Genomic DNA, 25373 nt, shown 5'->3' with positions numbered 1-25373 from the left:
ATTATTTTTTCAGACAGAATAACAATAGAATTAACTTCTGAGCCCTGTTGGTCAAACTAGTAGAAAAGTATTAACAGCCTAGGTTCTCCATGCGCTATATCGATGCAGAGTATGTTATTGTTTAATTGAAGTGCATCCCGGGAGCTGTAGTTTGTATTGTCGTCATTTCCGGGCTGTGACGCGTTCTGCAGCGGTGTGGGACTGAGGGTGGAGCCATCACAAACAAACTACACCTCCCATGTAGCACGTCGGTGAGGGCGCTTCAGCTCGGTTTAGCGTTTGGAAAAAAAAAAGTTACCTAATTATTTCCAGACTACAGTAGACTCCCCTTTTCTCAAACTGAAGCTGTGGCAAGTTTAATAACCTAACAGAAATAAAGGTAAGCTGGATTAAAACGCTGTAGTGTAAGTGTATGTAGTGTTTACAGCTGAGGTTCTTCTGAAAATAGTTCCTAAGGCTTCGGCTTTTGTTGTTAAACGAGTTTGCAGTGCATCATTACAGATTAAAAGTTATTTTCTTCAACACTTATCCATCCTAGTAAGTCATAATTTTAAGAAAATGAACAAGTTGTTTGTTAGTTTGTAAACTGTTGTCACTCGAGGATTTGTGCTAACTGAATAGAGATGCAGTATTAGCAAAGATAGTTTCTTGTCGCTAAAGTCTAACGAGCTTTAATAGCAGTGTAGCTTTAGGAGTTTCCATGACTTCATGTTATTTAGCTGTGAAAGGAAAAGCTCTTAAGTCTTGTGTAAATGTGACACGTTGCTTTCAAGGTTGGACAGTCCTGCGGTCCAGCAGCTTGACAAGCTGGAGAGCTGTGTGTGTGTGTGTGTGTGTGTGTGTGGGGAGAGCTGTGTGTGTGTGTGTGTGTGTGTGTGTGGAGCTGGATGGAGAGCTGTGTGTGTATGGAGAGCTGTGTGTGTGTGTGGAGCTATGTGGAACTGGACGTACTTTAAGTGACACACCACTGTTGGTGTGAAAATGTGTCATCCCTCCCCTTGCTTGTTTTTTCTGTGTGTGCACCATGCAGCAGAATTTTTAATGAAAGCACAATTTGACTGATGTGTTGGAGAGCAAGTGGTTTTTTTTTTCTTCCTTCCTACAGAAGGAAGTGCAGATTCAGCAGTGAGAAATGTGTGGCATGTTGCCTCTTGTGTTTTCATGCAGGCTACCACACCTCACTCCACTACTGCACTTTTAGGGCATTCTATAAATAAACAGACAATAGACTACTGCTGTATATTTGGATGGACTGCATTTCTAGTTGTAAAAGACATAACACAATCAAACTCTTCTGACTGATGCAGATGTGCAGTGATTGTTACATTTTAGTAGTTTTTTCTCAAATTATTGCATGAAACTGGTGACTGGACGCATTTGCCTACAGGCGAGGGTGGCGATGATGCAAAAACAAAGGCGTTCTTTCACTAGGATGTAGATCTCTGAGTGGAGTAGAGCATGCTTTTAACCTCTCTGAGTCTACATTACACATTTCCAGAAAAACCAACAGACCCTTCGTTGTCTCAAATGATGCTTCCTAGAAAGATCTAGGCTTGTGATGCGTTCAAGCAAACAGTCTTGGCAAACATGGTTCAAGTCAGAAATACTGACTTTAAGTTTGTATTTACTCAGGAGTTACTAAGCCTAACTGTGTACCTGTTTTCCACAGCATAGCTGCCACAGCAGAGAACCAAAGATGCCCACTGAACCTGGCGCGGTCCAAATAGTGACCGTCAATAAGGAGGATCACTCCTTTGGTTTGGACACAAAAGCACTCGAACAAGTACTCCTAGCACCTGAGATCCGAGATATGGAAGTGGTGGTGGTGTCTGTTGCTGGTGCTTTTCGCAAGGGAAAGAGTTTTCTCCTGGACTTCATGCTTCGGTACATGTACAGGAAGGTCAGTCACCTACACTTACAAATGTGCAACTCACTGTTACCTGTGTAATAGATTACTTCAGAAATGCAGCCTTTCAGTGTGTTTGGAAATAAGTAAGGACTAAAACAAGAAGCCGTGCTGTTACAGGAAAATACTTCAAGATGAGGTGGTGTGAGAAAGTGGATTATTTTCCTATAACATCATGCCCCAAAGTGTTTTATTCTTCTCACATAAATTTGCCAACAATTATAATTTTTCATGTATTGAATTCAATTTGTAAAATTATTATTTCATTTATTAATGAACAACGTCACAGTTTTAAACTGTTTATAGTCACATTTTATGTTCTAGGACATCTATGTTCCAAGTTATTTCCTGTTATCACTTATGTTTTAGGAGCTGTAGGGACATTTCCTTCACCAGCCTCTCTTTTTTTCCCTCTCTTTCTCTCTTGGCATTAATAAAGCAAAAAAGCAGAGAAACCTGAAAGCGCAAACTCCTCAGTCCTGAAACCTTAACACTGTTGGAAAATGGACTGAAACCCAAGACTCCTCTCATAAATGTTAAATAAACATCTCCTGAAAGAAAATCACTATATCAGTGATTATACGTTTTCTTTGTTAAATAACAACAATCCATTGATTATTAGGCTTAGATTATGTGGAGCATTTGCAAGTAGGTCATGTATTAGAACAAGTGCATTAGTATGAGCCTGTCATTTATGCTACAGCTGGAACTACTGTCAGAGCCATGCTGTTAATGAAAATTAATCAACACCTTCTGATCTGAGAATTCAAAACTGCTGTTTTACATGATGGGGCATAGGGAAATGATCAATAAGGGGCTGGTGAACAATTTGCCAAAGATTACAATTTTTCGTTTCGTTATAGAACAACACAACATACTCATACTTATTTGTTTATTCATATATTTAGCACAGAACATCCATGAAACAAGTTAGTTCCTGTTATCTCTTGTGTTGTAGCACCAGTTGTTTCCCAACCAGTCTCTCTTTTTTTTACTTCTCATTATAAAAAGCTTCACCAAACAATGCTTATATATTTCTTTGTTAATTATTAGTCTTAGATCATGTGGAGCATCTGCCATACAAGTCCCCGTGTAGGTTGTTACAATAATTCGATAAGATACTAGAATTCAGCAGCGCTGTACAGCGCTGTGTTTTCTTCCTCCAGCATCAAATTTGTTTAAAAAAATCACTGTAAGCATGTCCAAGATCCACCTAATTCAAAGTAGAAGGCAATTTGACTGAAATGGCATGGCCAGTCTCACTACTAACTGCTTCAAACAAAATGCATCATTGTAAAACATGGGCTACATGCCCTTTTGTCAGTTCAGTGATTGTGTGTTGCTCTGAAATGTTGCTGTATGTTGCTCTGGCTGCATGCTTTAAGAAAATTTGTGTTTCACAAGCCTTGGAATGAGGTCAGAGTGCACAGTCAGGATTCGTAAGATACCACTAGAGCAGTTTTGGGTTCCACAGACAAGCCCAGCAGTGTCTGGCAATGCTCTCAACCTTCTCATTAGTTGAACAGAATCTTAACCACTGAGCAATTTTTATAATAGGCCAATTTTACAACATTGCAAGATTGTTTTTTTCAGCGTAATTTTATGATTGGCTTCTGTTGGCTTATTACTGGCTTATGATTGGATTATGATTGGCTACTGTTATTTCTAACAGCTGTGTTGGACTTTCATTTGAGAGATTTCAGAATTTGTGAGATTAGACACAAATTGCGAGTAGGTGATGTCAGGTAATACTGTGTAAAAATTAGAGCTGGGCGATATGACAATATAATATCAATATCGTGGTCAATTATGTCAATAGACCTTTCTGAGATATTGTGATATCTTTTTTATGAAAGTGTTTTTTTTTTTTTTTTTTTTTTTTTTTTTTTTTTTTAAATTCCAACCTGACTGGAAGCAGCTGATTTGATTTTTTGAAAAAAAGTACTTATTCTTTAAAATATTAAATATGTTTTGTATAAAATTCTTTTTTTTATAAATTAAATATTTTTTTCTTAAATATAAAAAATAACATACAAATATCTTAGTACATATTATGTAAATCACTAAACATTATTTAATGAAACATTACTGTATTGATGGCAGTTTTGTGAGCAAACCTATATAGCAGATACATGTCTTGTATTGTAGAAATACCATCAAGAATTGTGATATGATCTTTCTGTCATATCACCCAGCCCTAGTACGAATAAGTGTTATACATACATCAGATATCTACTTTACCTCAGCCATAGAAAATAAAGTGACTTCATTCCCACGCACCCATTCATTTTTCCTTATGAGCATGATTGAAACTGCAAGTTGGCTGCAAGGCATGTTGCATTTTTAAAAAGCTGCTAAATGGGACATTCAATTTATCAGTTGCCCTAGACAGCTATGCCTAGTGCTATAAAAGATAGGACTCTGGTTTCTTAAATGTAAGGACTGTAAAGCTCATTTTAATCCAGAATTAACCTCTTCTGTTATGACAGAGCTTGCAATACAATTCTATGCTAATCAGTGTAGCTTTTTAAACTAAATGAAAACAGCATGGTTGTAGTTATGGGGAGAGAAATAATTAGTGTGCCCTCGATATCTTTTTTTCACTAGATGGTGCTGTTAACCTAAAGCTCAGATGCTCACTTTTATAGCCTTGCACCATTCAGTATTTGCTCACAATAGGTCCACACCTTGATGACATCACTAAGTTGTGCACTTGGAGGAGGAATGTAGGACTTTAAAAAAAAAAAATGAAACAAAGGGGTAGGGATGCACTAGTTTAGCAAGCCATACCTGTAATGTTCAATAAAGTCTGGAACAGTCAGTAAGCGTGTCCAAGATCCACCTAATTGAAAGTAGGAGTCAGTTTGACTGAAATGGCATGACCAGTCTCACTACTAACTGATTCAAACAAATATAATCATAATTTTAAAACATGCCAGTTGGCACAGGCCCCAGTGCTTTAGCCATAGGCTATAACCTTAACAGGCTGATGAGGGAGAAAGTGAAAGGCTGATAAGTCAGTAGGAAAACATGGCTACTCTGACTAAACTGACAATAAGACACAAGGACAAAAATCTGTGATATAAAATATTGCCTCATGATCTTCTTTGTGACAATTTTCATGTTGTGGTCTATATGGCAGCTGTATGCACTGTCTATGCCTCATTACTATACAAATGCATTCAAATACTAAATCTTTGATGTAATTCAAATGCAACTATTAAAAGAATTTGACAGCTTTAGTATTCACATGTTGCAGGAAACACTTAACTAAAGAGTATCTAATTCAGATATTTTACTGTGGAGTTTTACTAACGGTTCCTTTTAGTTTTAGCATTTATTTGTTACATAGAAGAGTTTGTCTTTTGTATCTGTCTTACCATTCATAACCCAAAAGAGTAATCTGAGTTTATAGAAAATTCTGTTCTTCTGGAAGAGGAATGAAAATATCATAAATAAAACTTTAACCTTGTGCATGTGGTCTAACCTGATATACGTGTAGCTAAATAGTATGCTCAGGCCAGATATTTTCACACTGGTGCATCACAAGTTGGTACAGGAATGTGAACAGTCTGGCAAAACTAGGCTAGGCTAGTGTGACTTAACATTTTAAAAAATGTTGGCAGAGCCTCATGGCTGAACTACTCAAAAAAAAGCCCATATCACATAGTAGCTTACAGTACTGCTGAGTAATAGTAGCAGCACAGGAGCAGTGGTGGAAAGAGTACAAAACACAGTGACTTGTGTCAAAGTAAATATTACTGCTACGTGTAGTAATAATTAACTTCCTACTGTACAAATGACTTTTTACGCATCGCCGATTGACACAGCTATTTCAAAAATGTTCTGTATCTAAGCTCACTAACCAAGTGAGCTATGCTGAAGTGAGCAGCTTGATTATCAACATTATATAAAAAAAAAGGTAAAATTAGATGGCTGTCTAACTTGGCTAAATACTGCTGGGGTTTAAATAGCTTTCTAGGTTCATTAGCAAGCTCATGTTAATTCACGCGTGTTTCTAGCATAGATGGGTATCCAGCTAAGATGCCCCTTACATGCTATCCTGAGCATTACCTCTAGACGGTAGCAGCGCTTAGACATATTTAACACAACAGATAGATTGCTACCAAACGTCAAAGTGACACCCTAAGTTTAATACAGTTTTCATACTGTAAAACATCAAACGATCTGGCTAAATAGTCTAGTTTACTCAGCTAGCTAATGGCTTACCTGTATATCTTTCTGCAGGTTGGATGTTGAGTTGTGAAATGCCAATATCTCCAAAATGGTCTCTGAAAATGATCTAGTCCACAGGAGACCCCCCTGTCCTGCACATTTTAGTGTTTTCCTTCTTCCTGGCACACCCAGTTTATCTGAGGAAGGGCTATTGATTAGCTGAATAGTTGACTAAAATATACAGGACATATTCCAGGACCAGGGCTAGGAACCTGTGATCTAGTGTAAGCAGTTTAAATGTTCATTTTACCATTTGCTCTTCTATTTCTGGTCCATTAGCCCGGTCAGGACTGGCTTGGTCGGGAGGACGAGCCCCTCACAGGATTCTCTTGGAGAGGAGGCTCAGAGCCTGAGACCACAGGCATCCAGCTGTGGAGTGAAGTCTTCACTGTGAGGAAAAGTAATGGCACAGAGGTACAGAGAGATGGTACAGTATGGTGTCATCTTAAAAACATTCAAATTCTCTGCATGTACACAGAGTATATGCAGTGAACAAATAATGCATCAGACTCTGCTTGCTTTGTCAATTATTTACTTGTGAAATATCTTTAAAGATGTGACTCATTACTCTGTACACAGTTTTTTCAGACCAACTTTTGCTGATTTTAAATAATTTGAATTTGTGGTAGCTCTGATAGTATATGCTATCTGCTTTGTACTTTGAATCTGTGCAATACGGAAATAGTTCTGTGACTTGACTCCATTTATCTGGCTGGTGCAAAGTTCTCTTTTGCTGTGCCTTTCATGCAGTGCTTAAACTTTACTCTTAATTTTAAACAGTACAAGCATGAACACAGTTTATCAACTCTTCTTTCCTCCAGGTGGCAGTGGTGCTTATGGACACGCAGGGAGCATTCGATAACCAGTCCACTGTGAAAGACTGTGCTACAATCTTTGCCCTCAGCACCATGACCAGCTCAGTGCAGGTGCAGCCATACACACAGTCCCCCATTTTCCTTTCTAAAACCTCAGTGATTGTATTTAGAGATGCATAGTTATTGATTTATATGTAAATGCTTGTTTTGTAGATATACAACCTTTCACAGAATATCCAAGAAGATGACTTGCAGCAGCTTCAGGTGAGTCCACCATGAAATATATAGAAAAGGTTCTGTGTGTACATTGTTACGGCTGTGAACCTTATTGACAATGATATAAAAGTATTTATCCACCATCTGGATTTCTTGTGTATGTTCTACTGTAATTTCAAATGGTTTGTTATGATTGAAGAAAATTGTCTCACATTATTTTAGTCATAGTTAATCATTTATAATCAGATGGAATTTGGGGCTTAGCTTTAATTGTTGTTATTTTATCTAATGAACAATTATATCTCCAAACATTTAACATTTATTTTTTAATTTAACATTTTAGTTAATTGGCCTGAAAACATAATACCCACACATGACACTCACTGTCCACTTTAATAGGAACACATGCACACCTGCTCATTTATGCAGTTATCCAGTCAGCCATTCATGTGGCAGCAGTACAGTGCATAAAATCATGCAGATATAGGCCACGAGCTTCAGTTAATGTTCACATCAAACATCAGAATGGGTGTGACTTTAACCATGACATAGTTGATGGTACCAGATGAGCTGGTTTGAGTATTTCAGAAACTGTTGATCTTCTGGGAATTTCACACACAATAATCTCTAGCGTTTACACAGAATGGTGTGAAAAACAACAAACATCCTGTTAGCAGAGGGTCTGCAGTCTGAAACACCTTGCTGATGAGAGAGGTCAAAGGTGAATGTCCAGACTGCTCTGAGCTGACAGAAAGTCTATAGCAACTCAACTAAGCAGTCTTTACAACCGTGGGGAACAGAAAAGCATATCAGAACGCACAACAAACCTTGAGGTGGATGGGCTACAACAGCAAAAGACCACATCAGGTTCTACCAGTGTCTGCATCATGGAGGGGGCATTCGCGGGCCATGCACCCCTAGATGAGTTATTGTGCTCCCCTTCAGGCCAAGTCCTGTAACTTTGCTTTTTATTAATTAATTTATATTTATCATATTAAAAGTGAAAACATTTCTGCTAAATGTTTTTGTAAAATGAAATAAAAACAAAAATCAGGAAAAAAATAAATAAAAACACACCCTGTCGGTCTTATTTACGCGAGGTTGCATTTGGGGAAGTGTGCTCATTGGTGTGGTGCCTGATCTGTGATCTGTGAATAAGCGTGCTTTGATACCTTTGAGAGCAAGTGCACTTATTAACAGAAAAAAATGGATATAAGAAAATGGCTACATGGAGCTGCCTCGTCACGGCCTCCTCCAGCTCCAGCAACTGAAGAGGGAGCACATAATGCCTCCACGGGCGCCACCTCTGAAGAGCAAGAGCCTCTTTTGGTGAGCAGCCATGAATCACCTGCTAGCGTAAGCGATAAGTCTGAAGAAGTTAATGTTAACGTTTCATTTGATAAATGGTGCATTTCAACCAATGTTAATAATTTTGAGTCTCTTAGAGAACTCGTTTTGGTATAAGAGCTCAAAAATTCTCTGCCTGAGAAGGTAGTCATCTATGTGAATGAACATAAGATTTTATCACTGTCACCTTCATATCACCTTCCCAAACTGAGGTTTCTGCCTCACAGAGCAAACCGGTTCGGCTTGCCCAGGCAGCTATGCCTCGTTGAGGCTCCAAAGAGGAGTCTGGCAGCTTCTGACAGTGATGAAACCTTACATTCATTCAGATAGATGACTACCTTCTCACCTTTTTTGAACTCCTCTAGCAAAACGAGTTCTCTAAGAGACTCAAAATTATTAACATAGATTGAAATGCACCATTTATCAAATAAAATTTAATTTTCTCTGGCAAATTCAATAAAGGTTTGTGAGCTCAGTTTTTTTAAGGATCTGGAACTTCTGTCTGTATGCTTCAGGGACCAGTTCATAAGCATGTAGTATTGCCACTTTAACAGTTTCATAATGCAAGCTTTCTTGCAAAAACGGTGAAGAACAAACTTCTTGAGCCTTCCCTACCAACTTGCATTGCAAAAGGAGAGAAAATTTTTGCCAAGCTAAGGTTGTTGGGATGTGTTCAAAGCCTGGTCACAGAATAGCTAACTGTTCAGCCCTGAGACATAAGTGAGGCAGAGATAGCTTAACCCCTAACTCCAAGGGAGTCGCATTAATGGGTTCTGTTCCTGTAGTGACTTCCTGTAGTGCATACTGGTGACCATCTACGTGAATCTAGTTATGCAATATACAGTAATACTATTTGGCTTGAAAAATAATTTAGCAACTTTGCAGAAATTGATCAGCATAATTTTGGCTGATGTAACTAATTGCAGTGCTTACCTTGGTGACTATGTGGTTTATTCTTTGAACTGGCCAAGTCATTTGGAGTCCTTGCGCACAGTCTTTGAGAGGCTGAAAAAAGCCTCTTTGACCATAAACCTACCAAATGTGTGCTAAAGCTTCAATAACCTGTCTTGGTAAACAAGTAGGGCAAGGGCAGGTGTGTCCTGTGGAGGAAAAGGTCCTGGCCATTAAGAACTTCCAAATTCCTTCCACCGGATGTGAGCTGTGACAATTCCTTGGAATGGCTGGGTACTACCGCAGTGTTGTGTGGCCACAGTGAAGGGTGGCTCCCCTTACATCGTTTCATAGTCCCTCCATGTCTTTTGTGTGGACCCAGTTTTGCCAGTATGCATTTAATTGTGTCAAGGCTTTGCTTTGTAACACTCCTGTACTTACGGCCCCAGATTTTTTGAAACCTTTTATCTCGGAGGTGGATGCCAGTGCCAGGGGCTGTTCTGATCCAAGAGGACAACATGGGAATAGATCATATAGTATGTTATTTCTCCTGCAAGTTTAATAAAAATCAGATCAAATACTCCACGATTGAGAAGGAGACTCTAGCCTTTGGTTAGCCTTGCAGAAATTTGAAGTTTACGTTGGTTCTAGCCTCCTAGCAGTTGTAGTATACACTGGTCATAAAACTCTCTAGTGCTTTTATCTCGCTTGTATAACCAGAACCAGAGACTTATGAGAAGGTCCCTCATTGTGCAAGACTATAATGTAGAAATTCAGCACAAGAAAGGTTCTGGCTGGCACACTTTCGCAGGCTTGGTAGATGAGATTTACCTAGGTATTCGCAAACAGGTTGCCCTTATGGGATGGCCTTGTTACGTGCACAGACGTTAGTGTGCACATGATTGTGTGTGTGTCTGCTAGCTGCCTCGTTTTTGCTCGATTGCTTGCTCTCTTTCTCTCTCCCCCACTCTCCCTTTCTCAGCAGCTCTCTGCCCTATTGGTGGACCAAGTGTCAGTCATCATTACAGCTGAGCCAATCGATCATGGAGATGCTATCTTTAAAGCGCACATGGCGGCAATGACGAGTCAGCCCTATGACACTCTCTCTCTCTCTCTCTCTCTCTCTCTCTCTCTCTCTCTCTCTCACACACACACACTCTATCTACTTAGTGCTCTGTTTGCGTTTTCTCAGTGACTGCATTTGTGTGCTTTGCTACATTTGCTAAGCGTCTGTGCTTTGCTTTGAGCTTTCTGCTATTTGTGCTGTTTGCCTGTTAATGTTTGCTAGTAGTGTTGTATTGTCTGTCCCATCGTTACACATCGCTGTCACATCATGTAGTGCACATCACGACGAACTGGTCAGCAGGTGCACACACATACATAACCCTCATGTAGGAATTTCTCTGTCTAGACACACTAGGTAAGTGGGCGGGTGCCACCCTTAGTATTTTTGTAGAGGCTTAAGGTAGAGTAGTAGCTAGTGTTATCTGGGTAGTTATGGAGGAGAATAAATCCAGAGTAGGGTGTATAAGTGTATCTTTCCTTTGATGCTGTCTAGTTCTCTCCCCCTAGGGGACGACCTGCTACACTGGTTGTCCTTCAGCTTGCCACTTGTTAAAGCTGCTTTACAAAGTGTCTTCTGTGTGAATTGTGTATATTGTAATAAATGCTGTAAGTGTCCCCAGTTCCAAAGTCTCTTCATTCCCCACCAACCCAGCTTTTCATCATCTATCTCCAGCTCATGTTACTAATGCTGCACTACTCCCCTAGGCCAGAACCCAAACTTAACAGGGCCATAACACACACACACACACACACAACTGTCACTCACTCAATGTCTTTTGTTTTTACACCATTCTGTGTAAACTCTAGAGACTGTTGTGTGTAAAATTCCCAGGAGATGAGCAGCTTCTGAAATACTCAAACCAGCCCTTCTAGCACCAAAAACCACGCAAGTGTTCAAGTCACATAGATCATATTTTTCCTTATTCTGATGTTTAATGTGAACATTAACTGAAGCTCTTGACTTGTATCTGCATGATTTTATGCATTGTGCTGCTGTCACATGATTGGCTGATTGGATAACTGCATAAATGAGTAGATGTACAGTGTTTCTATTAAAGTGGATGGTGAGTGTATCTTTCACATATAACATGCGTATTTGTTTTTTTTGTTTTTTCCCCCTCCCCTGTAGCTGTTCACAGAGTATGGCCGACTGGCACTGGATGAAATCTTTTTAAAGCCCTTTCAGGTAAGTTCTTTAACACTAAAGTAAAACCCAGGTTTCAGGAAAATGTCAGACAGTCTTGAGAGCAGTAGGGGTGTTTATTTTGCAATTTGAATATGACACTTCGTTTCTATCAGTTGCATTATAGGTGTGAATTTAAATAAGAAATGTATAATTGGTGTACAGGCAAATAACTTCATATTAAATGTTTTGGTAATTTAATTTTTCTTCATTAGAATGCTTAGCATTATTGTGCATAGGGTTATCAGTGCAAAAAGAAAATTGTTGGAGCTACTAAAGACATTCCACAGAAGATGTAGTAGCATAAAATGAGACAGAAATTTGTATCTTTAATTTTACACTGCACCAGGATTCCTACCTGGCCCATAGCATATCCAAACATGGATATTAATATGCCACATCCAACATTCTGGGCTGTAATTATTTTCTTTGCTAAATTTGTTCCAGAATGAATAATAAATGATTTAAAATGTCTAACTGGTCCTTGCTTTTACTTAAATCTTTGGTTTTGTTTCTGTCTTTCCTCAGTCACTCATGTTTCTGATAAGAGACTGGAGCTTCCCCTACGAGTACACCTATGGGTTGAAGGGAGGCAGTCAATTCTTGGATAAACGGCTCCAGGTACAGTAGATGCATTTCATGACTGCTTTGGCAATGCTCAAAAAAGGTTTTTATTACTGAGTAGTCAAAGGAATAATGCAGATAAAATGTGCAATATTAAGCATGTGGCTCTATGTGACAGGCTTATTATATATTATACAATTTTTGTAACATCACATTATATCAAGTAGGCCTATATTATAATAACATTTCACTACAGCAGTGTTGAAACTAAATGTGTGCCTATACATACAGTAACATCTTCACTTGTCCTTTCTTTTCAGGTGAAGGAATCTCAACATGAGGAGCTGCAGACAGTGAGAAAGCACATTCATTCCTGTTTCACGTCTATTTCCTGCTTCCTGTTACCACACCCTGGCTTGAAGGTTGCCACGAGCCCTTCATTTCAGGGACAACTCTGTGGTACTTACCTCTGCTTTGACATTATTCTTAAAGTCCCCATGAAATGTCTTCTTTGCTGTGATTTGTTGAAACAGGAAGTCCTTTTGAAACAGGAAGTCAGAGTGACATCGTGTTGAACTACTTGACTGACAACAGGCAATGGCGCTTGATATATGCTGCGCTACCCACCGGGTCTAAACATACCTGACAGTAGCTTAGTGAGCTAACTAAACACAGAGAACAAGGAAGAGATTAACAAGAGCCTTTTAGTTACTCTTACTGATGGAGGAGCCTCGACAGGCTATAAAGATGGAAGCGCATTTTAGCTCAGTCTGAGGAAGCGATATATTCCATCACTGAAAAGCCTGAAGTTGGTAAAACACCTTCAAAATGAATAAAGTCAGCTTTTTTTCCACTTTGTAGTGTGCAGGAAGACACAAAGACAAAAACACACTGATGAACCCTGTTTGCTGCTAATGAGCTATTACTTTAGCACAGGAGTAGCCTCAGGGGGCGAGATATGTATGAGTCTAGACAGCATTTAATTGAACCTTCACAAAGTAGTGGCTAGATGTGTGACATCAAAATTTTTTCATTATTTTCCCAGAGGTTACTAACTATAATATTAAAATGAGAATATCTCCAAAACTATTTTTTCAGATATAGTAGTGTATCAGTGTCCATGACAGTAAGCAACATTAAGGGAAGAGCCCAGCTCCAGTTTTCATTGCAGATCTAACAGGTCTGATTTTAAATTCAAAAAGCTATGATTAGCTGATGATTTGAGCTTGGTGTGTATATACCAGAAAAACATGTAAACCATGCAGTGCTTTGACTTTCAATTTCTGCTCAATTTCTGTGCCCACATAGAGGAATAAGGTAATAAGTAGTGAGTTATGGTCTGATTTAATTATTTTAAGAACATGAAAAGAGTTAGATCATGTACTTGAGGGAGCAGAACTACTAAACTACTTTTTGACCTTTTAATTTATTTTCATGTACTTAAGAGTGTACATTTGTAAAACATATACAGTCCACTCTGAAAGTATTGGAACCAGTTCTTGTTGTACACTGAAGACATTTGGTTTTGAAATCAAAAGATGACCATGAGACAGTAGATCAGATTTTCAGCTTTCATTTCCTGATATTCACATCGCACTTAGAACATGGCACCTTTTGTTTGAACCCACCTATTTTTCAAGTGATCAAAAATATTGGAACATGTGACTGACACGTGTTTCAGTATGCCCTATTAGACTGATTTAAACAATTAATAGCTCTAAATGTGTACTCTTGGTTTGAGGCCTGGGCTTCATCTGTGAAGACTGCATCTGTTGTTAAAAAGGATAAAACACACACACACACACATTATATATATATATATATATATATATATATATATATATATATATATATATATATATATATATATATATATACACTATATTACCAAAAGTATTCAGTCACCTGCCTTGACTCACATATGAACTTAAGTGCCATCCCATTCCTAACCCATAGGGTTCAATATGATGTCGGTCCACCTTTTGCAGCTATTACAGCTTCAACTCTTCTGGGAAGGCTGTCCACAAGGTTGAGGAGTGTGTTTATAGGAATTTTTGACCATTCTTCCAAAAGCGCATTGGTGAGGTCACACACTGATGTTGGTCGAGAAGGCCTGGCTCTCAGTCTCCGCTCTAATTCATCCCAAAGGTGTTCTATCGGGTTCAGGTCAGGACTCTGTGCAGGCCAGTCCAGTTCATCCACACCAGACTCTGTCATCCATGTCTTTATGGACCTTGCTTTGTGCACTGGTGCACAGTCATGTTGGAAGAGGAAGGGGCCCGCTCCAAACTGTTCCCACAAGGTTGGGAGCATGGAATTGTCCAAAATGTTTTGGTATCCTGAAGCATTCAAAGTTCCTTTCACTGGAACTAAGGGGCCAAGCCCAACTCCTGAAAAACAACCCCACACCATAATTCCTCCTCCACCAAATTTCACACTCGGCACAATGCAGTCCGAAATGTACCGTTCTCCTGGCAACCTCCAAACCCAGACTCATCCATCAGATTGCCAGATGAAAAAGCGTGATTCATCACTCCAGAGAACGCGTCTCCACTGCTCTAGAGTCCAGTGGTGGCGTGCTTTACACCACTGCATCCGACGCTTTGCATTGCACTTGGTGATGTGTGGCTTGGATGCAGCTGCTCGGCCATGGAAACCCATTCCATGAAGCTCTCTGCATACTGTACTTGGGCTAATCTGAAGGTCACATGAAGTTTGGAGCTCTGTAGCAATTGACTGTGAAGAAAGTCGACGACCTCTTTGCACTATGCGCTTCAGCATCCGCTGACCCCTCTCCGTCAGTTTACGTGGCCTACCACTTCGTGGCTGAGTTGCTGTTGTTCCCAAACTCTTCCATTTTGTTATGATAAAGCTGACAGTTGACTGTGGAATATTTAGGAGCGAGGAAATTTCACGACTGGATTTGTTGCACAGGTGGCATCCTATGACAGTTCCACGCTGGAATTCACTGAGCTCCTGAGAGCGGCCCATTCTTTCACAAATGTTTGTAAAAACAGTCTGCATGCCTAAGTGCTTGATTTTATACACCTGTGGCCAGGCCAAGTGATTAGGACACCTGATTCTGATCATTTGGATGGGTGACCGAATACTTTTGGTAATATAGTGTATATATATATATATATATATATATATATATATATATATATATATATATATATATATATATATATATATATGTACTTTTTTTAATTTGTATATGTAAGCCCACATTGGGTTCTGGACAAAAACTGGACAATTAAAGAGTGGTTATTTAAGTTACTGTATAGAATAAAAAGTGGTTATTTAAGTTACTGTAGCCTTCCTATCAGCTCAAACCAGTTTGGCCATTTCTCCTCTGATCTCTCTTATCAAGGAACCTCTCTCACCCACAGAACCGCCATTCATTGAATGTTTATTTTTTGTTTTTTGCACCGTCCTGTTGTGCATGAAAATCCCAGGAGATGAGCAGCTTCTGAAATACTCAAACCCGCCTGTCTGGCCCCATCAACCCTGCCATGTTCAAAGTCGCTGAGACCTGAAGCTCTTGACCTGTATCTGCAGTATTGCGCTACTGCTATATGATATGGATAATAATGGATAATTGTATGAATAAAAGTGGCCAGCAAGTGTGTTCTGCAGGGTTTTATGATGTACTCCACCTCACCGCTTAGCAGATTTGCAGGAATGCATAAATGTAGAGGTCTAGGGTTCAGACAGCCAGAGGGCTGAGGGCTGATAACACTCCTGTTAGGTGTTCACAGCTTGTGCAGATTGGTATTTTCTTCTCCTGTCCTCTCTTTAGATGTGGCTCCAGAGTTTAAAACTGAGCTATGCAGCCTCATTCCCATGCTGTTGGACCCTGACAGACTGGCTGTGAAGGAGATCAATGGCAACAAAGTGACATGCAGGGGTTTGCTGGAGTACTTCAAGGTGAGCACAGCCATCATGCACCTGGTGTTTAGTGTACATTTAGTGTTTAATGTGTTCAGTGCAGGAATAAGCATAAGTGTCTTGTGTTTTTTATTTCAGTCATATATTAAAATATATCAGGGTGAAGATCTACCACACCCAAAGTCTATGCTGCAGGTAATCACAATGCATTGCATGAATAATTTATTTTGAAATGGATTATGAAATGTGTATCTGTTTGTTTACATCTAAAATAAAATAATGAGTTATATAATGCAAATTTCAGTTGCACAAGTGTTTTTCTGACAATACAAAGAAAGTTATGTTATGTCTGTTTTCCATTTGATTGCTCATTTCCTGACTTGGTTTGAATGAATCTGAATGAATCTGCAACCACTTGCACACTCATTCATTGAAAGTCAGCCCAAATTACCAGTTCCTGTCTGCGTTCCAACCACATGTTCAGAACAGTCATAAGCCTTATGTGTTGACTCATGCAGGCTACAGCTGAGGCTAACAATTTGGCAGCTGTGGCATCCGCTAAGGACCAGTATTACAAGAATATGGAGAAGGTTGGTATGTGACTTGGAATCGGTTCACTGCTTATGATGTCTATAAAAAACATTTCCAATAAGAATTCTGATTCACAGTGTATAATCAAAGTATGACAATGCTTAATGTTATCCTTTATATAAAAAAAAACTTTGAACTGTAAGACACATCTGTACAGTATTATAGCACCCTTCAACAGATTGTATAATTTATATGATAAAGATGGAATGTGAGTACGAGTTGTCTTACTGTCAAATATTGTTCCTCCTGTCCTCTGCCAGGTCTGTGGTGGGGATCTGCCCTATGTGGCACCTGACTCTCTGCTGGAGAAGCATAACTTCTTCAAGGGTGAGGCCCTCCATCTCTTTAGCAGCATTAAGAAGATGGGTGGGAAGGACTTCTGTGCCCCTTATCAGGCTCAGCTAGAGTCTGAGCTAAATGAACTCTACGAGTCCTTCAGCAAGCACAATGAGGTGAGAGGCAGGAACAGAAAAAAAAAAATCCATAAATTATTTTGTGCTAAAATATTTTTCTGATACTTACATAATTTTTTCGAACTCCTTTCTCTTTTCAGTCAAAGAACGTTTTCAGCGCATTCCGCACACCAGCAGTGCTTTTTGTCCTGGTTTGTCTCTTGTATGTGCTCTCGGCGCTTTTACTGTTCATTGGCCTGGGCAGTGTTTCGTTCGCATGCGACTGTATGCTGGGTCTGGCCATGGTAGCTATGCTCACCTGGGCCTTCATTCGCTACTCTGGCCAGTACCGAACTGTTGGCATTGCCATAGACCAGGCGGCTGGGGTGTTACTGGACCAGGTATGTAGGGGGAAAAATAACTGAAATTTCTCTTTGTAGGAAGTATCCAAAAGTAACCTTTTATAAATTAATAAAGTATGCATTGATTATTCATTGTTTTAATAATTGTTTGACAATAAACTTCAAAAATTCATTTCTTTTCTGTCTAGGCTACAGGAATGCTGAATAAATCAAGAACCCAAGCAATTACGCAAGACAAAAAAGCAAGATAGCTTTTTGGGCTAATCAGAGATTCCAGATTGAGATACAAACAGCACAACACAAATTCGACCAATCATTTGACAACAAATATTGCTAACACTTTCCTAAGCATGGCACTTAAACCTGTCTTCTGTTGCAACGTATTTTCTCTTAAAAAGGTGCAATCGGTGTATTTTACCATGACAAATAGTATACCATATTTGACTTATTTGTTTTTTCTTTCATGAAAATTTGGTTTGATCTCAATTGTTAATTGCAAAAAGCCTATTATTCAGATATTCAGCTCCTATGAAAATGTACTGATTGTATCTTTTTTTAAGAAAAATGTATGTTGTCAAAAAAGTACGTCATCAGACAACTTACCAGGCACAAGATTGCTTTTGCACAAGGTCTGTCCTCCTTAAAGGAGATGAAGTAATTGTTTACAAGTACTTATTTTAATATTACCAAAGATCTTGCCCTTTGTAGTAAGACTCACAGACACCTTTCATGGCAGTTTATGTCATACAGGAAGTTGCACTGGACATAAATGTCTTTTTCGTATTTATATCTTTACACAAAAAGCCATGACTTTATTAAAACTCACACTTGATATAATAAGATCTGGTATACTGTAAAAGAAATGTAATAACACTATAATGTGTACCATTTACAGAACATTGTTACTTTAGCACCTGTATGGGATTATGTATACATTCCATCTTTTCAACAAACTTGAACATTGCATTTGCTTTATACTCCTTTGGAATTTTGTGTGTTTGTGTTATTGTCGTGTCTTCTGTTTTGGGAGTTAAAAATTGTACTCATCAGAAAAGACCTGGCCACATTAGCACATTAAATTGTTGGGTGCTTTTAAAACAACTGTGGTAAGAAATCATTTAAAACTTGGTCTTTAGTTCCATTGTAGCCACATGGTAGTTAACCAAATTAGGAAGCGATGCGCTGAGAGGTCAGTCTGATTCAAATTGAGTTTTTTTGTTTTGTTTTGGGTTTCTTTTGTTTGTTGGTTGGTTGACAATGTTAATGACAGTGTCACGGTTTTTCTACATCATCTCCTATAACTGTTACTGCTCCTTTGCTGATTAAATAAGTGATGCACTCTTGCACTCTTCTTTGTCATAAAATTATTCTTTTCTGAGTTTTTCCTCTGTGTTGTTTTAATATTTCGCCCTAGGTTCTGTTACAAACTGAAACTGTAATCACATTGCATTTTACCTTTAAGTTAATTAAACATAAGTCTTGTGGATAATGTGGAGTTTAGATATCAGGCTTATATGGGAACAATTTGTTTGTTTGTTTGTTTTGTTTTCAGTGAAGATCTGAGTCATGTGATCACTCAGCTTGCAAGTTACGGATCTGTCACATTCTTTATACACATTTTATGGCATCTTAGCCTCACTTATGGCCTCTGCTTGTGTATAGTAGTTTTATTCATTCAGGCAATGCAAAGGACCAGCTTTAAATCTGCCAAGTGTTCTTGGTATATGAAGAGCTCTATTCATATAGCAATGTTACATTTCCTTATGCATCCCATTAAAAGTCATATGCATGTGATATGTCTGTGTGCTGTTTCATGTTTCATTGCAGGGTGAAGAAATGCAGTGTTACTTGATTGAGGAATATAGGGCAGGTTTTGCACACTAGGTGTCGGCACTGACTGGTGGATTTTAATGTGGTTCTGAGTCCATGCCTTGATTTACATAAGCACTGCTGTAGAGATGAACGCCGACGTCACCACAGAGTTCAAGCGTCGTAAAAATGCACTAACTTCATAGTTTTACTCTGATATTCGGCTTTATGCATGTGATTGCTTAATTATTCAATTCTTTCAAATAATATTTAAGAAAAAGAACGAGACATTTCCCTGTTTTTGTCTATCATTTGTGTGTGTGTGTGTGTGTGTGTGTGTGTGCTCTCCGCCGCTGTATAGCGCTCCCTCTAGCGGCCAATGGGAGAACTGATGCTACGCACACACAGCAGAAATGGCCTTTTTCCTTATATGGCGATAGGAGTCGCGAGCCGCTCGATGCGCGTGCACGACCGCCGCCGTTTGCTTCCTTATTTGGAAGCGAGTTAAGCGAACCTTAAAAGGGGCAGAGACACACAGAGGGGCTAAACACAGCCGCCCGCGGACACACTGACTGGTGAAATTCCACATTATTACAATTCGCTCTTTTCAGTGGATCGGCAAAATGCGTCCTTTGTCGCAAAAAATAAGCAATAATAAAACAAATGACGGTACCATGCAAGTACAAGTTTGCAGCATATTAAGTAGGGTTGGAAGGAGTGACATTTTAGGTGATCAATTTTATTACACGTAATAACCTGTATTTCATAGTCCGTCGCTCAGTTACAGGAGATAGCTGTACCCCAGCATGCACGTTTATTCCAGGACAAGTTGCAGGTGTATCCCTGCGTTTAATGACTTGATTGGTTAAACGCATCTAATCAACAAATCTAATCATTCTAACGATTAACGCATCGGCGTGGTTTCTACAGAAAACAGGCTAAGATATCGCCCTACACGCGACCGTGGCGCTGTTGCAGGATACAGAACTCCACATCCCGTCGTTCAGCCACGAGTCACGTGACTGTTCACGACACGCTCGCCCCCATCTAAGTGGCGGGTGCGCGCGCTGAAGGGCGCGTCCGTGTGAGTCAAGTGTGCGAGAGCGAGAGACCGCATCATCCACCGCTCATTCAATTCCTCCTTTACACGCCGACTAACACAGAGACGTCGCGATGGTATGTCTGCATTTGTCCATATTTACCCTTTTGGTTGATACCAACTTATTGTGAACGTTTCAGTGATAAGAGTTGAATGCTTTTTTTGCTTTTTAATCTGAACACGGCACGTTTTCTGGAAGATTTTCTCATCAGTCTGGGTTGACGCCATTCTTGGCCATGTCCGGTAGCGCTGCTAGCTTGTTAGCTTCATCACCCAACCTGACTTGCGGGAATCTTAAAACGTGGGAATTAAGGACGCCATCCGGTGCAAAAAAAGTAATTCCATTTTTAGTGTGGCACTTAAAATGGAAAATTTATCAGCCCCGGCTGTCAAATGTTTACAATGAAAATGACCAAAAAACAAAAAAAAACCCGACCCAAAAACAAATGGCGCCATTTCCTCAGCCATCCTTTTATTTCCGTTAATTTAGGCCCTAGCTAAGGCCTGTCGCGAGGTTTTCACGGGTTTATTCGGGCTCTTTTCAGGCCTTCTCTATCACACTGCAGGAAGCAGCAGGTCTGTGGAAGCGCCGCCGCGGGCACCGCGTCTCACTGAGAGCCAGGCGGAGAAGGCCGTCACTGCATGTGCTAATGCTAACCTGCTAACACCACCGGTCCTTTGTCTGAACGCGAGCATCCGGCGCAGTCAAAAAAAAAAACGGGAAATAAAACCTGGTTGCGCATATAGGTCCGTTTGTGTGAATAATCAGGAGACGGGTTTGATTTAATTCAAGGCGTTATTATGGTTTTCCCCCGGCGTTTTTTGTGCGTTTAGATGACCAGCACATGCCTCGACCCGCATTCTCTGTGGCCCCACCCTGATTACTGATGCACGCGCAAACTGGCCTTTTATTCCTCCGCGCTGAAGAGCAAGTGGAAACGATCACAGATTGGCTGGCTGTAATGACCGTCATACGTCGAAGTTTATTTAAAAAAAATAAATAAATAAATAAAACACGAAAGCGAGTAATGCTTTTCTTTTTAGTAAGACATTGCCTTTTTGACACGAAGAAGGAAACGATGTTTCTTCCTGGTTGTAGCCGCGAATATTCATCCGCCATTTCTCCAGATCTCTGATCAGTGCTGGTGTTTGGTGTGTTCAGTGCTGGTGTTTGGTGTGTTCAGTGCTGGTGTTTGGTGTGTTCAGTGGTGAACACTGCGGCTGGGCCTTGTTCAGCAGCAGTGTGAGTCTCTCTCTCATTGCAGACGGAGAAGGCCGGAACTTCCTCACCAGTTTGCGAATGCGCACAAGAAGTACGCGTCGCCATAGAAATAATAAAAAATAAACACTGAGATAAATAAACCCCGCCAGCTGAGGTCTGAGAGCAAAGCGATGGTTTTAGCGAGGGTCGTTATTTTCCTCTCGTTCTTCTGCAGAGGAGTGTTGTCACATGTGAAGGAAATCCCGGTTCCGGTTTGAGCCCACGCAGTTATCTGCCATTTCATGCGCGCGTGTGTGTGTGTGTGTGTGTGTGTGTGTGTGTGGGGGGGGGGGGGGGGGGGGGGGGGAGAGAGTGGTGCAGTTGCCTTAATGGAGTTGCACAAATTTTGATTACATGCTTTTAGGCGTCCATCAGGTTTGCTGTAATCTCAGTACTTTCTGGGGTGTGTACAGTACACTGATGTGTGAACTTTGGTCTTCAAATAACGTCCTTTGGTATTGTATAACAGGAAGATGTGGAAGAAATAATAATAATCGCATATCAGCTTTTGTACATACTCCAGAGCTGCAACATTTAAAATAATAATAATTATTATTATTATATAATTATAGTCTACAGGCTGTGGTTGTTGCAAAGTAAAGTCTGTGTTCCTCATGGCAAAGCCATCCACACCCTTTTATACACACTTCCGTGTGGTGGCTCACTAATACAGCACAGTCATTCAGTAGCCAAGATTTATAGATTATATCTGCAAATGCTTCTCTTTTCCGCACCGAGCTATAATATAATCCACTGGTTATTGAGCGGCTGATCAAGCATCAGTTTGTGGCATTGGATTAGTATTTGGTTGTCTCAGAGGTTCGCCCCATTAGAGTTAAAGTCTTGGGGATTACAGTACAGAAGCAGAATGGACTGGAATTCCACTTCATGAAATCTCTGTGCTGCAGCTTGTCTGTACTTGCCGTATGTTGTAATGGAAATCAGAAGACCTGAATAGATTTATATGCTGTGACTCAGGCTGTTCTTGATTTTTCACAGTAGTGCCATTGTTTGGATCGCCTGTGCACTTGTGTAGCTTTCTCGTCCTTTTTCCTCCTACTGCATGGCAGCTATATGACCCGTTTTGTGAGGTGATTATTTTTTTTTTTCAAACAACAGTTAATGTAATTTAATCAGTCATATAATTATTTATGGCTCGTGCTATAGAGGCACAAAGTAGTCCATCCGTATTGTCGTATCTTTTAATTCCTGTGTTACTTAAGCAAGCCCCACACCCTGCATTTATCTTTTCTTTTAAAAACGAGTCACACCACACCTGATCTTTAGAGTGTCTGTTCTTGACATGCATTCCTGTTACAACTTCCTGGCCTCAGTGGGGCCTCCTTGTGTTTCTCCTGTGTCAGGTATTTCCACATCTGGATGTTGCAGAGTGACTCAGGCAGGTAGTTGCAGTTGATTTAGTTTGAGTCCACCCTGCTGGTTGCCATGTCATGTTCACTTAATCATAGTCTCACTGAAGTATGCATATTCACGTTCGTACCTGTCCTTGTCTCTACATTCAGGAAACCTTCGGGTTCCAATGGTGATACAATTTAGCATCTTTGTGTTTGTACATAGGCCTCCGGAGTTACAGTCCAAGACCATGTACTGACCATCTTCAACGACATGAAAGTGCGCAAGGCAGGGGCCAGTGACGAGAAGAGGAAGAAGGCTGTGTTGTTCTGCCTGAGTGAGGACAAAAAGCAAATCATCATGGAAGAGGGCAGTGAGATCCTGCAGGGAGAAGAGGGAGATCCCTACCTGAAGTTTGTCAAGATGCTGCCCCCTAATGACTGCCGCTATGCTCTGTATGACGCCACATACGAGACCAAGGAGACCAAGAAGGAGGACCTGGTATTCATCTTTTGGTAAGGAAAGCTTGGGGAAACACCTGGTGCTAGTACAAAACAATTAGTTTTAGGTTAATTTAAACTGGGTGATGCAGCAGCTAAACTGTAGTGTTTTTACTTCCAGGGCCCCAGAGAGTGCTCCACTCAAGAGCAAGATGATCTATGCCAGCTCCAAGGATGCAATCAAGAAGAAGTTCACAGGTGACAATCCTGAATTACAATCAGTTGTTTATTTTGTTTACTAATGGTCAATTAGAGTCAATTTTTTATTAGTATATGTGGTACTATACTAATGATATATTCAGCAACAAACTTGGTGCATGGCTCTGCATCTCTAATGAATATGAATTGGTTGGTAGTCTATTATATCATGGAGATGATGCATGCATAGATAACGGCTAGAATTATATTACTTTAAAACAAAGAGCTGAAGGTAATAGTAGTGGATAGAACATTACTGTGAAAATTAGATTTTTAAAAAGTGTGACTCTTGGTTGAGCTTTTTTAGTTTGAACTGCTTGTGTTGCACAGGTATCAAGCACGAGTGGCAAGTGAACGGACTGGAAGACATCAAGGACCGAAAGACTCTTGCTGAGAAGCTTGGGGGTTCTTCAGTGATCAGCCTTGAAGGGAAGCCTCTGATTGATTGAGGCCAATACTGGTGGGATAGAGCTGTATAGCTGTGCATTTCAACATGGGTAGGGCAAGGGCACATGGCAGTGATGCTGGTGGGTGGGCTCTAGTGGGTGGGGTGGGTTGGATGAAAGTGACAGTTTCCAAACTCCACAAAAAAAAATTTGGCTGTCATTCCATTTCACACATACCAAGAACAAAATAAAAATCATATTGAAGGTTATTATAATAACTGTACATGTGTGCAGGCAGGTTTTGTTCTTTTCTGGTTCCTTTAGATTGTTTAAGGAAGATGAGGCAGAACAGCAGCCATTACAGTTAAACTATTGAATCTGCAGAATACTGTTCACATTTACACAATGGATTTTTTTTTTTTTTTGCCAAACTTATAGTTAATTTTTCTAAGTATGTGTGTGTAGTTGAGATTAGGTGTAGTACAAAACAACTTACTCCATAAGTGATTGCACAAGATGCATCAAAAAGACCATTTTGGGAACATGTATGTTCTCCTTTCTCATTCCCACTTCCTTTCTTGTTTTACAATTCCAAATGTTTTAATGATTCCAGCTCTTATTTGAAAACATTTTGAAATCTGATTCTAAACTATGGCACTGGTGTCAGGATATTGTTCACATTCCTTAAATGCAAACATTCTGGATCTAACGGGAGGATTGAGTAGAAGGAAAGGTGAGGAGCGATGCATTAGGACAACCTGTGTACAGAGCTTGAAAGATATTGCATAGTGGATGTTTTGTATCGTCTCCTTATCTCTAATAAAAAAAAAAGCACTAAATGACCCCCTTTGTTGTGATTTGTGGTAATATTCAATGTGTTCATGTTCAGTCACTTTGTTTCAGTGGATAGGGCTCTACACGCCTAGATGTTTTTCAAGGATTCGCTGATTAAGGGTTCTAGCCTCCTATGGGGGTTCTATCTGGAACCTTTTCTGAAAGGCAAAAGGTTGTACATGGAACATTTCAAGGTTCCCACAGAGGTACAAACTACAAAACTCTTTCTAAAGAAGGGTCTAAAGAATCCTTTCAGACTAGAGCCTTTAGTAATACCCATACTGTAACTGCTTTTGTATACAGAAATTCCAGCTAGTGTGGTTTAATGACATAATTATGTAATTCTTCATACAAATCTATTTGTGTCTGAATCCAGTTCACTTGTAATTGATTTTACTGAACCCTAGAAACGTGAAGTACTCCAGCAAGGGTGAAAAGTAAACGCATCATTTGTGATTGCAAAAGCATATCTAG

General features: G+C 39.9%; 2 protein-coding genes across 2 annotated transcripts; both read left to right on the top strand.

The window, feature by feature from the left end:
- Nucleotides 1-202: 202 nt before the first annotated feature.
- Nucleotides 203-19253, top strand: atl3 (atlastin 3). The gene is made up of 14 exons (XM_026917950.3): nucleotides 203-379; nucleotides 1670-1900; nucleotides 6422-6556; nucleotides 6964-7068; nucleotides 7171-7221; nucleotides 11606-11662; nucleotides 12188-12280; nucleotides 12544-12682; nucleotides 16026-16153; nucleotides 16253-16309; nucleotides 16633-16704; nucleotides 16966-17157; nucleotides 17259-17498; nucleotides 17648-19253. Exons 2-14 carry the CDS (start codon nucleotides 1697-1699, stop codon nucleotides 17708-17710), a joined length of 1536 nt encoding a protein of 511 aa, XP_026773751.1. The 5' UTR covers nucleotides 203-379; nucleotides 1670-1696; the 3' UTR covers nucleotides 17711-19253.
- Nucleotides 19254-20284: 1031 nt separating this feature from the next.
- Nucleotides 20285-24774, top strand: LOC117597680 (cofilin-2). The gene is made up of 4 exons (XM_034305888.2): nucleotides 20285-20444; nucleotides 23207-23496; nucleotides 23603-23679; nucleotides 24010-24774. The coding sequence occupies exons 1-4, from the start codon at nucleotides 20442-20444 to the stop codon at nucleotides 24126-24128; spliced, it is 489 nt and encodes a 162-aa protein (XP_034161779.1). The 5' UTR covers nucleotides 20285-20441; the 3' UTR covers nucleotides 24129-24774.
- Nucleotides 24775-25373: the final 599 nt, after the last annotated feature.

This window comes from Pangasianodon hypophthalmus, chromosome 7, assembly GCF_027358585.1.
Source record: "Pangasianodon hypophthalmus isolate fPanHyp1 chromosome 7, fPanHyp1.pri, whole genome shotgun sequence".
Taxonomy (NCBI): domain Eukaryota; kingdom Metazoa; phylum Chordata; class Actinopteri; order Siluriformes; family Pangasiidae; genus Pangasianodon; species Pangasianodon hypophthalmus.
The sequence above is the reverse complement of the archived record's forward strand: the minus strand, read 5'-3'. Positions and strand labels throughout refer to the sequence as shown.